The sequence below is a fragment of the Mus caroli genome, unplaced genomic scaffold (genome assembly GCF_978045245.1).
Source record: "Mus caroli unplaced genomic scaffold, Mus_caroli_1 scaffold_4, whole genome shotgun sequence".
Lineage (NCBI taxonomy): Eukaryota > Metazoa > Chordata > Mammalia > Rodentia > Muridae > Mus > Mus caroli.
The window spans coordinates 23,611,082-23,628,630 of record NW_028227259.1 but is presented as its reverse complement, the minus strand read 5'-3'; the positions used below and the strand labels follow the sequence as shown (position 1 = coordinate 23,628,630).

At 37.0% G+C, this 17,549-nt stretch overlaps 1 protein-coding gene across 16 annotated transcripts in view; it reads left to right on the top strand.

Annotated features, from left to right (window-relative positions):
* Kmt2c (lysine methyltransferase 2C) overlaps positions 1–17,549 on the top strand; it is a 235,212-nt gene that overhangs the window by 151,244 nt on the left and 66,419 nt on the right. For all 16 annotated transcript variants that reach the window (XM_029477430.2, XM_029477436.2, XM_029477435.2 and 13 more), the window contains 5 exons: positions 737–949; positions 2,040–2,168; positions 4,580–4,699; positions 7,856–7,986; positions 14,290–14,458. In XM_029477430.2, the coding sequence (XP_029333290.1) occupies positions 737–949; positions 2,040–2,168; positions 4,580–4,699; positions 7,856–7,986; positions 14,290–14,458 (762 nt within the window). The remainder of the gene's footprint in view (positions 1–736; positions 950–2,039; positions 2,169–4,579; positions 4,700–7,855; positions 7,987–14,289; positions 14,459–17,549) is intronic.

The following is a 17,549-nucleotide window of genomic DNA, read 5'->3' as shown; positions in this document are numbered from 1 at the left end:
TATCTTGCTTGCCTTCACTTCAGCTGGGTGTTGTGCTTGCTTAGTTGTCAGTAAGGAGAAAAAGAAAGCCTGTTTAAGTAAGCACTCATTTAGTACTAATTAATATTTTACAATTTTTTCTCTGATAACTTAGAATGATGACATGACGTTTAACCAATATTTTCACAATATTTTGAATATAAAAACACTTGGATTATATTGAAATTATTTTAATAAACAAGTTTTCACATTAAAAGTTATCTTCAGAGTTTATGATCTTATTAGTATTTTAAGCTAGAACACAAAACAGTGTATTAATGGGTTTGAATACATGTATATCATTGTACTTAAGGATGCAGGTTTTTACAGTGTTTAACACTCTTTGTAGGTGGTCAAATGGGCTTCTGAAGTATATTCATTTCTCTTATTTACATTTTGGTCTTCACTGGGAGAAAGCTTATTATTTGAGTGGCTGCAGCAGCACCTTTAGCTCCAGGATCTTCTTTTCATGTTCATGGAAGCCAGGATGCTTTCAGTAAACCCACCCCTTTTTTTGTTAACATACATTCCTGTAGTCCTAAAAAGTTATCAGTGTTTTCAGTGTTACTGAACATCTTCAGTTTGTGCATTTTGTAGATAATTGCTGAATAAGTATATAGTTGTATCTTTTTGCCACGTAGATTTTGGAATATTAATCAACTTATCAGTCAGTTTAAAATGAAAGCTTCAATGTGTGTCCTTGGGTTTGTAATCTTAGACCCCCCTAAGACCTACACCCAGGATGGTGTGTGTCTGACCGAGTCAGGGATGAGTCAGCTACAGAGCCTCACAGTCACAGCTCCCAGGAGAAAACGCACAAAACCAAAACTGAAATTGAAGATTATAAATCAGAATAGTGTGGCTGTCCTTCAGACCCCTCCAGACATCCAGTCAGAACATTCAAGAGATGGTGAAATGGATGATAGTCGAGGTAATGCTCATTAATTTTCTTGGGACACTTCCTCTCTGAGTGTTCTTAGCTTTGTGTGTGCATATTTTCTCATATGGAATGACTTTTGTGATTGAAATCTCTAAGAGCAGTATGATTGTGTAGCTTATAAGGTAGGTCATTCAGAGCGATTCTTTTCAGTTTGCTGATTTGTCAGCATAAGCCATCCTCTAAACTTTGTAAACTGGTGATTTATAAACATTTTCTTTGATCAGAATAGAATAGGTTTTTCTATCTGAAATTGTGATGTAACAAAGAGTTTTAATAGCAACATTGAATATAACACAAATTATCTATGTTTATTTCCAAGATGACTACATTTGGTTGTTTATTTTGGAGTGATTATTTTCATTTTATTCAGAAATAAAGCCATAATCATTTTTAATCATGTTTTATCACTTGGGGATATTTATTAAATGCATATTGTATGACAAAATTTGAAGTCTTATCAGTAGACTAACTAGATAAATCTTGAATCTTTTTGTTTGTTTCCTTGTTTTGGTTTTTTGAGACAGGGTTTCTCTGTGTAGCCCTGGCTGTCCTGGAACTCACTTTTTAGACCAGGCTGGCCTCAAACTCAGAAATACACCTACTTCTGCCTCCCAAGTGCTGGGATTAAAGGTGTGCTCCACCACTGCCTGGCTAAATCTTGAATCTTAATTCTTGATGTTAAACACAAAGATTACTAAAAACAAAAACAAACTAAAATAAACAAGAAACTGATCCTTTTGAGTTCTTTGTTTCCTCCCCCTTACTGGGCTTCTCTGTGTAGCCCTGGCAACCCAGGAACTAGTTCTGTAGACTGTGTTGGCTTTGAACTCAGAGATTTGGCTGCTGGAGCCTGGGTCATTATGCCACACACATTCCCTGGGGACACAACACAGGCAGGATGATTCCCACCCTATCCTTGGGCACCTACTGTCTTCTCTTTACTTCTCAGCCACTCTCAGTACAGGTTATTAGAATGGCTTGGTGATGTTTTACTTTGCTTGTTTTTTGTTTTCTTTTGTAGTTTTTAATTTTTCTGTATTTGATAGAATATGCAGTTTCTTCGTATATTTACATTTTCTAGAAGGAGAACTTATGGATTGTGATGGAAAATCTGAATCTAGTCCTGAGCGGGAAGCTGGAGATGATGAAACTAAGGGAATAGAAGGAACAGATGCCATAAAAAAGAGAAAAAGAAAACCATACAGACCAGGTAGAGTATACCAACTAGTCTCTCTCTCGGTCTGTCTGTCTCTGTTTCTCCCCCTACCCCTACTGAAATGTGTATTAGTGTTTTGCTTGTGTGTATGTAAATGCATCATGTGAATGCCTACTGTCCACAGAGGCCATAAGAGGTGTCAGATACCCTGGAAGCCATGTGGGTGCTGCGAATTGTCAGGACCCTTCAGAAGAGCAGCCAGTGTTCTTAGTTGCTCTAGGCCCCGAGGTAGATAATTCAGCATAACAAAACTTTTGCTAATTTACCAATAATAACAATTGCAACAACAATAATGATGACTTATAATTGGGGCTATGTTTAGCATCTTACATGGGACTGATGGATCCTTTACATTGAAAGTGTAACTACTTGACAATAAATCATTATCCCAAATATTAACCATTTATTAGTTGGTTTTTATTTATGTTCAGCTTTTAAAGCAATTCATGTATTTTTTTCATCAGTTGCTTTAAAAGTTGAACATAAATAATGTTCTTCATCAATCTTCTTTTAAGCATTCATTTTGAATAGTTTTATGTTTTTATTTCAGTAATTATATAGGCTTAAATGTGAACAAAACAAGGTTCTTCTGTCTTATTGAATCTCTAGTGCAGTTGATACCATTCTCATTTTTTTAGTTTATTTTTATTTATGTGTATGTGTGAGCTTATGTGAGCGAGTGTACCAGAGATTGTAAAACTGGAGTTAGAAAGAACTGTGAGATGCCATGAACGTGCTGGGAACCAAACTCAAGTCCTCTGCAAGAATAATAAGATTTATAACCACTGACCCATCTCTCTGCCCATAAATCTTTCTTCTCTGGTATATTTCATTGGTAGGGGAAAAAAAAAAGCAGTTTTCATTATTTTAAAAAAAGGTATTGAAGTCTCTCACAAAAAGTTGTAGACCATTTATTGATGTCTGTTTTTAGTCATAAAGCATTAGATTAATTCAATCTCTGTCAGAACTTTGCATTTGTGTTCTTCAGGATAGTGAATAGCTGATTTTATGTCTTTTTAATTACTATGTTTCCAAGTATATTTGTGCTTTTAGGTAGAGCGTATTTCTTTTAGAACATCATCTTTTAGAATGATGTTTTCTGTCTAAGCTGCTTTATCTATCACATGTGGGGACATCCACATCCCTTTATTTGGGGGCACTATAAAGCAATTTATTGGACACGAAGATCATGACAAAAGCTTATGGGATTTGGTGCTGTAAAATTTGCTAAGCATTTTACTAATCTCATTTTGCTTATACTTATGATATGGGAAGAGCTACTATGTATTATACCTATTTGACAGTTAATGGATTATAGTACTGTGAAGTAAAATGACTTACCTGAGTTGAGTTAGTAGAATTCTGTGTTCCTAGCTACAGAGCTTCATGTATCATGTGACTTCTGGCCTTTCTCACATGGGAAAGCTAGGTAGCACCACTGAAATCATATTGATCAACGAGGGTTAGTGTATTTTAGTTCAGTTTTCATTCTCACCGTGCATGCTGGTCTGCTGTGCTGTTCTCAGGAAGTGTAACTGGCTCACAACCATCTGTAACGAGATCTGGCGCCCTCTTCTGGAGTGTCTGAAGACAGCGACAGTGTACTTACATGTAATAAATAAATAAATAAATAAATAAATCTTTTAAAAAAAATTATGGAAGGGAACTGAGATGTATCAGCTCCTTAATATTCAAGCTCTATTGTTTTATTTAGTTTTTAATTTGATCTTGTGTAGAACAGGAAATCTAAGTAGTTCTTTCCATATACTGGCAAGTTGTATTTCATGTTTGATATGATAACAGTGTTTTTGACATTTATTTTTACTTCCAGCCTTCTCTACTTTGCACAAAAATGAGATGCAAGGATGTAGGGATTGCTCAGCAGGTAAAGCGCTTGCCATGGAAGCATAAGACTGAGCAAAGTTTGAGTACTCGGCACCCATATAAAAACTCGTTGGGTCACCGTGTACTATAATCCATTTATTAAGGGGTCAGAGACAAGGGTTACTAACATAACTCATATACATTTACATAAGCACACAAATACACATATATAAAAATGATCTGGAAAATTTTAAAGGAACTTAATTATTCATGATATCATTTTGAATCCTGTGACATACTCTGCTGCAGTGTATAAGGTAGAGAGAGATCAAGGATAAGATTCAGGATCAGTTTCTGGCCTCCACACACATACATGCATACACACACACACACACACCCATGCCTCTACACATAGACTCAGACCTGCATACATATACTCATACACATGAAAAGAGATTATTAATTTCTATTAAACATACAATTGAATTTTGAAAAAACTTCACCATTAAAGACAAAGTCATTCTTTGTACTAGAGAATTCTAGAATTATTTATCACTTTGTGCACTTTCTGTTTTATATAGGTATTGGTGGATTTATGGTACGACAAAGAAGTCGAACAGGACAAGGAAAAGCCAAAAGATCTGTGGTTAGAAAAGATTCTTCCGGCTCTATTTCTGAGCAGTTACCTAGCAGAGATGATGGTATGTGCCAGTTTTCTTTGGTTTAACTCCTTGGGATTGATACTCTGTTGGAATGAGTGGTCGCTACCATAATAATGCTACATGCAGCATTATGGTTTCAATCTAATAAAATATAGTCTTTTGAGTTTTTTGTTTTTGTTTTGGGTTTGTTGGGAGGAGAGAGAGGGAAGGAGGGAGGGAGGGAGGAAAAGATAGAGTCTGGTCTTTTATAGTTCAGGCTCATGGCGATTTCCCTACATGGGCCATGGCTACCTCAAACTAATATACTGCCTCAGCCTTGCCAGTGCCACACTTACGGCACACATGCCATTTCCCCCCTTTCCCTTCATTGCTTCGGTGCTAAGCTCACAATCTATGATGGTCTACGCTCCTCACCTTTGCTTTGACATTTTAAGGCCTACCACTCACTCTGCTAAATGCTTCCTGTGCTATATTAGAAGAGTAGAAGAATTAATTCACTCAGTTGTATCAGATACTCTCTGCCTACTTTAGCAAAGGCCTCTCTCTACCTGCCTTGTTGACCTAGTATAAGATTAAACTTACAGGCTATTTAATTGCCCAACAAATCTATTTTATTATATTTTATAAATACATTGGTACATTTTGTTACCCTTGCTTGAGAAAGCTAAGTCATTGTTTAAGACAGCCCTTTGTATAAGTTAGAGTGCTCTGGCCAGGCAGTGGTGGTACATGCCTTTAATTCTGGCTCTCAAGAGGCAAAAGCAGGCAGATCTGAGTTCAAGGCCAGCCTGGTCTATGGAGGGAGTTTCATGTCAGTCACTGCTACGTAGATGGATTAGAAGCCTGTGTTGAAAAACCAAAACCAAAAAGTCCTCCAGCATGCATAACACAGCATGCCTTAAAACATGGGTGGGTAGGGAAGTGGGGGGCGCTATGGGGGACTTTTGGGATAGCACTGGAAATGTAATTGAGGAAAATATGTAATAAAAATATTAAAAATTTAAAAAAAAAAGAAAAGAGACAAATAAATTTGTAAAAAGTAAAAATATAATTTTTCTTTTAATAATGACTAATAAATTAGATAAATATGTACAACTATTATTATATGCATTTGAAACTCAAGAAGAACGAAGACCAAAGTGTGGACACTTTGCCCCTTCTTAGAATTGGGAACAAAACACCCATGGAAGGAGTTACAGAGACACAGTTTAGAGCTGAGACAAAAGGATGGACCTTCTAGAGACTGCCATACCCGGGGATCCATCCCATAATCAGCCTCCAAACACTTACACCATTGCATACACTAGCAAGATTTTGCTGAAAGGACCCAGATATAGCTGTCTCTTGTGAGACTATGCCGAGGCCTAGCAAACACAGAAGTGGATGCCTACAGTCAGCTATTGGATGGATCACAGGGCCCTCAATGGAGGAGCTAGAGAAAGTACCCAAGGAGCTAAAGGGATCTGCAACCCTATGAACAACAATATGAACTACCCAGTACCCGCTGGAGCTCGTGTCTCTAGCTGCATATGTAGCAGAAGATGGCCTAGTTGGCCATCAGTGGAAAGAGAGGCCCTTGGTTTTGCAAACTTTATCTGCCTCAGTACAGGGGAACGCCAGGGCCAAGAAGTGGGAGTGGGTGGGTGGGGGAGTGGGTGGGGGACTTTTGGGATAGCATTGGAAATGTAAATGAAATAAATACCTAATTTAAAAAAAAAATCCTTCTTTTGCAAGTTAGTATTTTTTTTGAAACCTTAATGACTTTTTTTTTTTAATTTAGGAAGAATTATTTTTGATATGACTTAATATGGGTTTAAGAATACTTAAAGAATTTCTCTGTTTTCAAGTATTTAGAAAAAATTTTAGACTTGTTTTTTAGTTCAGTATTTTCATTTATGCCTAATAAAACTAAAGCAAATTCATTTATTGAATTTTTAAATTTCAAATATTGTTTCTTACTCTTCTGTTACTTTTTTGATGTTTATTTTATATTCATATTAGACTATCTGCTTTCAGCTATTTTTTATTTCTTCATATAATTGATTTGGAATATAAATTGTTTGAAGATTTTGCCCATCTCTGCATCTGCTTTATTATTTAATCGTCTACTAGGTGGAGGGCATACATTATTTGCTTATTTAATTATTTCTCCTCTAGAAAGTCCTTTTGTGGGGAGGGGCTCATTTTCTGTCTAGATCTTTTTTCTCCCCCTTTAATGAAGTAAAGATTCATTTTGGTTCATACTTTCACAGGGGTTAGTCAATGATGTTTGGTGTACATAGGGTAGTTTAGAAATTTTAAGAACTTAATTGAAGATGTTTTCTTTCAGAAATTTGCAGCTCTTACTTTCAAGCCGAGGTCCTACTTTCCTAGAGCTACTTTAGCTAAAATCCTCTATCTTCAAGCAGTTTCACCTTCCTGTGTTACACAGATTCAGGGGTGGTTTTGTTTTGTTTTATTGCAACAAACTTTCAGCCATGTTCCTTTTTCTTTTGAGTTCTCAGGAGAGGTGTTTGATGTTTGGTAGAAAAGCTAAAAAACAAATTCCATGATGTGATAACTACTTGCTGTTTGTCCTGCGGGGTGGATCTATTTAGTTGGTGTGGTTGTACTTCTTTAACAAACTGGTTTTAGCTGTAAAAAAAAAATATATGCTATCCATATCCACTGAATTTTCTTTAGGAGCTTGTGAGTAGCGATCTCCTCATAGTTCTGAATATCTGGTGTTTTCATCCTATGAAATTTGTAAATATACTGTTTATCAAGTCATGTTTTTACTTTGTATGCAAATGCTAGCTATTTTGAAACAATTGGAGCCAAGCCTGGTGGAATACATTTTTAATCCCACCACTTGGAAGACAGAGGTAAGTAGATCTCTGAATTCAAGGCCAGCCAGGTCTATGAATGAGTTCCAGGTCAGCCTGGGCTATCTAATGAGACTCTTCACCACCCCAGTCCCCAAGTCCCCCAGTCCCCCAAAAACAATTGTAGTTATTGTAGGAATTTTACTAATACTAAAGAGGTAAGAAATACAATTTTCAAGATGTTCAAAATTTAGAAATAAGCTTTAAGATCTTTGTACAATGTAAAAGCTTATTTGTTTATACATAACTGTGCCTGCTGGTAAGCTATGAAATTACTGTATTTTTCTAGAAAGTAAGTGCCACATATTTATAAACATGGCTCTTATTTCAGGCTGGAGGGAGCAGTTACCAGATACCCTAGTTGATGAGCCTGTTTCTGTTGCTGAGAACACTGACAAAATAAAGAAGAGATACCGAAAAAGGAAAAATAAGCTTGAAGAAACCTTTCCTGCTTATTTACAAGTAATATTTTGCTTTATATTTAGTATGTGGTTTGCAAATTTAGGAAATGTATTGAGGTTTTTTAACTGCTTGTTTTTGTTAACATTCTACTCATTCTGTGTAATTGTTCACTGATTCCTATAAATGACATTTACCAGGCTCCATCTAAGAATGAATATCTGTTTTGTTCTTGGTGTGCTTTGATATTTCTTTCTTGTGAAGGGATGTGTATATATGCATATGTATATGTGTATATATGTATATGCATATGTGCGGTCCTAGGGATCAGCGCCAGAACCATGTAGCCACGGGCAGTTATAGTTCACTGAGCTATGTTCCAGCTTTAGAAAATATGTTATCTCTATCTCTTTATAAATATTATGCTTTCTTACTTTTTTGAGCATGGATTCTAAGGGATGAACTTAGATCTTCATGTTCATACTGTTAAGTATGCTGTTGGCCATGACAATGATACTTTCAGGATGGGAAATTGTACTTAAAACGATCCATATATGTGCACATGCCCAAACCAGCTCCTATTGATAATTCCATTTATCAATAGAATTTATTGCATTTAATTTTATTGAAAAAGTTCTCAGCAGCCCCAAATCATTACTTTAATTATTGCTTATCACATCTAGAATCGTTTAGTGAGAGAACTAAGTCAAAGAAACCAAAGAATCTTAAGATCGTATATAAATCTTTTGCCTTATAAAATACTTTTTGTTTGTTTGTTCGTTTTTTTCAAGACAGGGTTTCTCTGTATAGCCCTGGCTGTCCTGGAACTCACTTTGTAGACCAGGCTGGCCTCGAACTCAGAAATCCGCCTGTCTCTGCCTCCCAAGTGCTGGGCTTAAAGGTGTGCACCACCATACCCAGCATAAAATACATTTTTAATTACCACATAACTTGCTTAGTTTTCTTCTTTAGTAATTAGGTTACTGACATTCATTTTGTGTATGTATGTAGAGGTATAGATGTGAACACACATTTACTGTAAGTAGAGGTCAAAGATCAACCTCAAGGTTGGTCCAAACCTGTCCTTCTTTACTTTTTTTTCATTGTGATTTGCGATTTTGTGATTGTGCTGGGATAGTTGGCCAGTAAGGCCATGGTGTAATCTCAGCACTAGATTTACAAGCATTGGCCACCAGAATTGTTAACATGGATTCTAAGGGTTGAACTTAGATCTTCATGTTTAACAGCAAGCACTTTAGCTTCTGAACTGTCTCCTCAGTCCCTAGACTACTAGTATCTTACTGGCTGAATGCTAGTTATAGAGCTTAGCCTTTAGGTCTATGTTAGAGATAAGTAAGCAAGGAAGCTTGTGCATATGTGTTTAGAAATTAACATCTGATCTCTTCCTTTAATAAATACTTTCCATCCTTTTATTTATTATTTCTGTGTATGTGGGTGTCTACTAAGGTATAAACATTGATGTCAGATAACAGCTTTGGGGAGTTAGTTCTCTTCTTCCATTGTGGAATCTGGTTTTCATGGTTATACAGAAAATGCTTTACCTGCTGTGCCATCTCACAACATACCATCTCTTTCTTTGCCATAGAGTCTCATCATTCACCATAGAGGTCACTCACTGTTTTGGCCTCTCTGGCTTGCCATGAGCCTCAGGAATCTACCTATCTCTGTTCACTCTCCTACATCCACTCAGCCCTGAGTTATAGACCCTATTGCTTTAACTTTGGTGCCTAGAGAACCTAGATTCTCATGCAGTAACAAGCATTTCACTCAGTCATCTCCTCAGGAAAGAAAAAATACTCCTCTTTGGGGGGATTGTCTATATGCCCTTCTTTGCTCTTTGCCTGCCTTCTCTTCTCCTTTTCCTTTGATCTTTCTCTTTCTCCAGGTCCTCACTATGAATCCCTGACTTGCCTGGACCTTTCTATTTAGGCTAGGCTGGCCATTGAGTTCACAGAGATCTGTCTACCTCTGTCCTCTGAGTGATGAGAATAAAAGATATTCACCAGTATACCTGGCTCTGGATTTTTTTTTTTTAATCAGTTGGCCCTATAAATAATTTATATATCTGTTATATGTCATATCTGTTTTTCAAAATGGATAAAGTAATCCTCCATTATTAAAAAAAAAAAAAAACCTCTCATTTATTCGTACAGGTAGAGTCTCTTGTAACCTTGCTAGTCTTCGAACCCTGGGTTTTATGCATCTTGGCATACACTATACTAACTGAAGTACATCCCTAACCACTAAGCCTGCATTTTAAAGTGTCCTAACAATTTGACAACAACAATAACAAAAAGAGCTTAATTGTGTGTTTTCAACACGATAAAGTGAAATGCTAATCTTTTTTTTTTTTTTTTTATTTCATGTCAATGGGTGTTTTGCCTCTAACTGTGTCTGTGTACCACAGAGAGAGGAAGAGGGCATTTGATTTCCTGGAACTAGAGTTCCATACAGTTGTGAGCCCCCATATTGTTGCTGGGACTTTTTGGAAGAGCAGAAAGTTCTCTTAGCCACTGATGCATCTCTCCACATCCAGCTCTGTGTCAGCTTTCAAATATAGACGGGTGACTTATCAATGAACTAGGTTCCTTAATTTTTAATAACCGGAATAGAAGGCACACTTGGTGCCCTTACCTCTTTTCTGGACATTCTTCTTTTGGATTTACTGAGAAGATGGTCTGCTCTGTCAGTAGATAGTTTTGTTACGTGAAATCCATATTTAGGAAGCTCCTTTAGCTGACCATCAGAGTTTGGAAGCCAGTTGTTTGCAAAAGAGCATGTAAATATCTTGCTCATTCTCTCCTTCTTGGCATTTTTGTTTATGTGTTTCTTTGTTTTTCATTTTGTGTGTGTGTTGTTTATTTAATTAATTTTTGCTTTTTTTTTTTAAAGATAGTTTTAATGTAGCCTGGATGGGCCTCAAATTTACTGATATATAGCCAAGGATGATCTTGAACTGTTTATCTTATCTCTGTAGTGTTAGAATTACAGCCAAGAGCTAATATGTCTGGTTTTAAAGGAACTTCTAAAAATATTGAACCTTAATCTGGTGAGATGGCTTAGCAGGTAAATGCTCTTGTTTTTAGTTCTGATGACTTGAGTTTGGTTCCTGGAACCACAGTGGGGAAGGAGGAAACTGACTTCTACAAGTTGTCTCTTAGATCCACATATGCACCACATGTATTTATAATCATGTGTCTGTAAGAGCCCTTAGGCTACTGCACTCTTGTGGTCGTAGTTCATTCTTGAAGTCACTAATAATGTCTAGATGAAAACCATATCAAGCTTCTCTTTAATATAAATTCTAAAGCTTAAAAACTTACCAAATTCATCTGAATATTATAGATACTCAGATGAATATCTACCACTACTTCTTTCTCACTTATCATCTTCCTGCCTCTCCCTCATGCAATCCAACTCAGTAGCACATCCAGAAGATCTTTAAAAAGACGAAATCTAAAGTTCAACTACTTCTTTCCTTCACTAGAATCACCCAAATAGAATCACTGCAGAGGAGCATGGCAATATCTTCTGCTTCTTCAACGCTTCACAGCCTGTTCTTCACCAGGAGATGTGGGTTCCTTTCCCATGCTGGGGATCAGACCCAACCCGTCAGCATGAATGCAGAGTAGACGAATGCTCTACCGCTGAGCCATAATCCAGACCAAGCAGGGTCTTCTCATAAGATTGAACTCGGTCACTTCTCTGCTCATCCCACTTTTCTGAGAATAAAGTCTAATCTCTAAATCACACTCTGCATAACCCTAAATTATCCCTTCTGACTCCTTCTTTTGTTCTTCCCATGGTTCACTTTTCCCCGTTCATCAGCCATGCCAAGTTTATTTCTTCCCGGATCTCTCTACTCTTTACATGGTTGGTACATTCTTATCATTCAGGCCTGAGCTCAAATGACACTTCTCTGTAATATAAACTCTAAAGCTTAAAAACTTACGAGATTCATCTGAATATTATAGATAAATATTAAGAAAGTCATGATGAGTCATTAAAAGTATTATTAATGGCAGTCTTGTTGTTGAAGTTTATACTTAAAAGAGACTATACCAGCGATTGATATCCAAATATCAAATACGTTTTATAGTCTTCAGCATTCTTCATTATTATAGATTGTAGCTTTGTAGATTTTCAAATACTATTCATTCTAAAAAATCTGAAAAATTTGAGTAAGATATAAGATCTCTGGAAGACTTTAGTCCAGTGTGTGTGTGTGAGAGAAGGGGGGGAGGGGAGGGGTGGAACAAACAAAATGACACATACACACACACCATTGGCATTAGAATAGAGGGAGGTCAGAGGACCTTTTCAGATGCTGGTCCTCACCTTGCATATTGTTTAAGACAGGTACTTCTTGTCTACTCTTTTAATTCTGTGTAACTTACTAGCTGGCTCATGAGCACGTGGGGATTCTCCTGGCTCTGCCGTCCATCCTGACATAGGAACTCTAGGATTGCTGACATGCTATTTTGCTGGCATTTCATGGATTTTAGGGATTCTTTTTCAGTTCTACACAGTAGTGCAGTGAGCATTTTCACTACTTAGTCTACTTTTCATCCCTCCCATTCCCTTTCTAAAATTAGGACCATTAACATTGTTCTAGTTAGGGTTTTTGTTGCTTTAATGAAACACCATAACCAGAAACAAGTTGGGGAGGAAAGAGTTCACTTCAGCTTAAAGCTCTCAGGTCACACTGCATTGCTCAGGGAAGTCAGTGCAGGAGCATGTGGGCGTGAACCAAAGCAGAAGCATCACGGGTGCTACTTACTGGCCTATATGCCATGGCTTGTTCAACCTCTCTTTTTATAGCACTCAAGACTACTGGGAGTGCCACTGTGTGGCCCTTCTCTCCATGATATGGGCTCTCCCATATCAGTCAGTCAAGGAAATACACCAAAGGCTTGTCTGTAGACCAATTTGGTGGGACTGGCATCATTTTCTCTATTAAGGTTACTTCTTTCAAAATGGCTGTAGCATGTGTCAAGTTGACATAAAACCAGCCACAAACATTTTCTATATGTTTTTTCCCACCTCAGAAATTTTGTATATTTTATATTCTTACAGAAGTCTTCATTAGCACATTTTATTGAACCTATCTTTCAACCTTCTTCAGAACCTTTCTTTGTTAATATGGGTCTATATGCTTTGAAATACTTGTTTATTGTGTGTATGTGTGCTTGTGCATGTCTATGAGTGCCCATGTACTTGTGTATCCCCGGCATACATGTAGAAACAGGACAACTTACAGAAGTCAGTTCCTTCTTCCACTGTGTACTTCCTAGGAATTGAATTGAGGTTGCCATGCTTCATGGCAAATGCTTTTATCTGCTGTGTTATCTCACTAGTCCTTCTAAAAATCTGCATTTGGGTTTGTGGATATACCTTAGGGATTTTACCTAACATTTATGAGGTCTGAGTTTCAACTTCCAGCTTTTACCTCCAGTGCTGTAAGCAACAGCAACCTACTGGCCCCATTTCCTTTTGTAGCATGAATATCTATTCACCTACCTTCTATGGATTGATGCCACTTTTACTTAAAGTGTTATGAGGAAAAAAAGTACCTGTGGACCTTCTATTTATGTGTGTGTGGCAAGTAAATGATAAATGATATTAGCTCCTGCAAACTCTCTGAAGTTCTTTATCTAGAAAGGTCACAGAGTAGAAAATATCCTAATTCAGGGTTTCTGGGTTGAAGCAAATGAAGGGGAGTCCTGAGGTTTTCCTTGTTGATCTCTGTTCTGAGGAGTTCGAAGAACTCACTTTGAAGCACGGTCCTGTCTAGTGTTCATCTGAGTAGATGAAATAAAAGCAAGCAGCCTTTCATAGCTTGCAAATGTTCATGCATGGTCTGAAGTTTCTCGGATTCATAGTATCAGTTCAGTCCTCTGATGTGGCTGTATGCTGCGGCATGAGATTACTGCAGACACTAGAGCTGTGCAGATCGTACAGTAGTGGATCAGAATCTTGTGGTATCCTTAGTAGGTAATCCACAAATACTGATAACAGTCATGAAACTGCCTGTGCCTGTGCCTGTGCCTGTGCATGAGTTTTAAAATTTGATTGTAGATTAGTCTCCAAACATAGAATTATTTTGCAGTTTCTTGAAACACATTCAACACAATTACATTTTTATTTGTTTAATTTGGTTTTTGAGAAATCTATCAAATTTAATTTAGCACAATGTATACAGAATTGACAGAATCTTTGTGTATTTCTATATTCAGTTTTTATGTTGTTAAATGCAAACATTTTCTTGTCAAAATCATGACAGGATGATGTTAGCTTTATAGCATTTAGAACTAATAATTTTTTTATGTGTTCATCTTTGTTTAGGAAGCATTTTTTGGAAAAGATCTTCTAGATACCAGCAGACAAAACAAGCTGAGTGTAGATAATCTGTCAGAAGATGCAGCTCAGCTTTCATATAAAACAGGTTTCTTGGATCCTTCCTCAGATCCGCTACTGAGTTCATCTTCTGCTTCAGCAAAACCTGGAACTCAGGGTATGTAGATTAATTCACAGGTATTTTCCTTATGCCACATGCCATTACTTTCTAGTTATTATAACACTCATATAAATACTTCTGTTTGACCTCATGCTTTATTCAAATCAACTTTATTAAAATATAATTTATATTCAGTAAATGTAGCCTTTTTTAGTGGAAAGTTATATAAGACTTGCCAAATTAAATACTTCTGTTTGACCCCCCTCATGCTTTATTCAAATCAACTTTATTAAAATATAATTTATATTCAGTAAATGTAGCCTTTTTTAGTGGACAGTTATATAAGACTTGCCAAATTAACCTACTCGTGTAATAATCACCAAAATCAGTAGTTGTGAGAGAAAACTTTCGGTTTATACTTTATCCAGAACAGTATTAGTTATAAAACCCAAAGAAATTAATTCTAACGTGTCAAAAACTGCAAAACGAACGCCGACAGTCAGGAATTGTTTGTAGATACAGTGGTATGTCTACATATAGTTTCTCATTACTGACACTTTGTGAAAGTTAGTTCATTGTTATAAAAAGGGGCTCCAGTGCCTTGCCACTATATTTATCATCACCTATGACTGCATGAGGTCATGACTATCAAACATGTCTTCTAGCTGGCCATAGTGGTGCATGCCTTTAATACCAGGTCTTGGGAGACAGAGGCAGGCAGCTGTCTGTGAGTTCAAGCCAGCCTGGTCTATGTAGTTAGTTCTAGGGTAGTCAGAGCTACGTGATGAGACTTTGTCTCTGAAAACCCTAAATATATATAAATGTATATCTCCAGTTATTCTTACATCATTGTTGAACGAAGTTGCTCCTAGTTGAGAACCATCATGTAAATGTAGGAAATGGAGTGACTATTAGAAGTCAGGAGAGAGAGAGAGAGAGAGAGAGAGAGAGAGAGAGCGCCGGGGGATGACTTTGTAGGAATAGCACTAGTGTTGCAGTCACAGGACCTGAGTTTTATCCTGAGAATCCATATAAAAATGCCAGATGTGGTAGTGTTTACTTGTAATCTCAGAACTGAGGAAGTAGAAGCAGGAGGCTCCCTGTGTATTGCTGTATGGCCATTCTAGCTTAATTGGTGAGCTCACCTGAGGTTGTCCTCCACTCTTCACAAGCATATGCGCACGCGCGCGCACACACACACACACACACACACACACACACACTACTACCCACACACATTTGCTTGTACAGGGTTTTTAAAAAAATATAGTTATGAAGGACGGTGAAGATGCCGTTCAATTAGTAGAGTCTTTGGCTGTCATGCATGAAGCTTTGAGTTTGGTTCCCAGCACCTCCTTAACTGTACTCCTTTTGAGAAAAGGAATCAGGAGAATCAAGTTCAAGGTATACTCTACTATGAGTTCAGAGGCACTCTGTGGAGCATGAGATCCTGGCCTCATTAAGAAAGAAAGAAGTGAGAGAAAGAAAGGAGACACGTGTGTTACATCAAGAGGGTCTAAGAGCTTTGTTGGACTTGTAGGAGTTATGAGTCCAGCGTTTGTCTTTTCTTCTAGACATTTATCAATTATAGTGTGATATTGTGGCACACTTTTGCCGCTTGTTGATCTTTAATTTTATACACTCTTTTTAGAAAGAAGTCTTAAATAATAGTGTACTGAATAATGGTTTTAGGTATTAGGTTAAAGCTTTTTGTACCCAGCATTGTCCAGTCATGAAACACAGCTAACTTTCTTGTGCTGTAACTTTTACATCTGGAAATTCAAGTGCTGATTTCATGGACTTGAGTACCCAAAGAGCTTTGTGTCTCTAGGGCTGTCCTAGATACCATAGGACAACCTGTGCAAACTTTTACTTTTTATTTGACTTCCTTGAAATATGTGCAGGCAATCTTCCTTCTCATAGGCACACAAACAACAATTCTACATCATCATTAATAAAGAAGGATGGAAAGATGCAGTGGTTTTTTTTTGTTTGTTTGTTTAGTCTTACCAAGTTCAAACAAAAAATATCTTAGGTTGTTTTTAAGTACTCACTTCATATGTTTTTGCCATTGTATAATAACTGAGTATTTCAAAGTATATTTTATAAATATTACGACACGTGAAGAGTTAAATTGAAGTTACTTGCACTTGCGTTTTGTGAGGATAACGTCTGATAAGGTGATGGGGCAGATTTTGATGCACGTGTTTTTTCCACAAAACTTCTTAAGATGTGATAATTTTCAGTAAAGCAGAACTTAGAGATGAGAATAGCACTCATTTCAAAGTATAAATTATTTTCTTTTCAGTTGAGCTACGTTTTGCCTTTATATAAAAAGTTAAATGCCTTTTTGAATATTTTATTTCATGTAGCCTATTCAGCCATCAGACAAGGATGCACTTTTCTTGTTAAAAAAAATGTTATTTTTATTTTATGTGTTTGGATGTTTTGCCTGAACTGTGCATTGTGTTTGCAAGTGCTGCCTATGGAGGCCAGAAGAGAGCACAAATCCCCCAAGCCTGAAATGCATGTGAGATTTCACTTGGATGCTAGGAATTGAACCTGGTCTCTTTGAAGAGCAGCAGCTAGGGTTTTTACCTGCTGAACCATCTCTCTGGTCCTAGGGATGGACTTGTAAAATTTTATGATATAATTTTATAAATTAGAATTTCATTACTTTAAAAACAAATAAAAGAGCTTATTCATTAAGTACTGCCCTATAAGCTAAAGGCCCTGATTTTGATTCTAGAACTCATGTCAAAGAATTTGGTATTGCTATAGATGCTTGTAAACCCAGCATGGGAAGGTGGAGATAGGAAGACTCCCCACCTTAAACCAACCCCCAGGGCTTATTGGCAGCCACCTATTGTACTTAGCAAGTTTCAGACTAGTACAAAAGTCAAGTGTTCTTAATCATCTCCCAGCCCCATGAAGTGTGTGTATATATATACATGTATGTATGTGCCTATGTATATATGTGTATACTTCTATATATGTATGTAGATATTTTAAAGATTTATTTACTTTTATGTATGTAGATGTTTTACCTGCTTGTATGTTTTGTTCACCACGTGTATGCACTGCTTACAGAGGCCAGAAGAGGCCATTGGATCTTCAGGAACTGGAGTTAATAAGTTGGTTGTTAGCT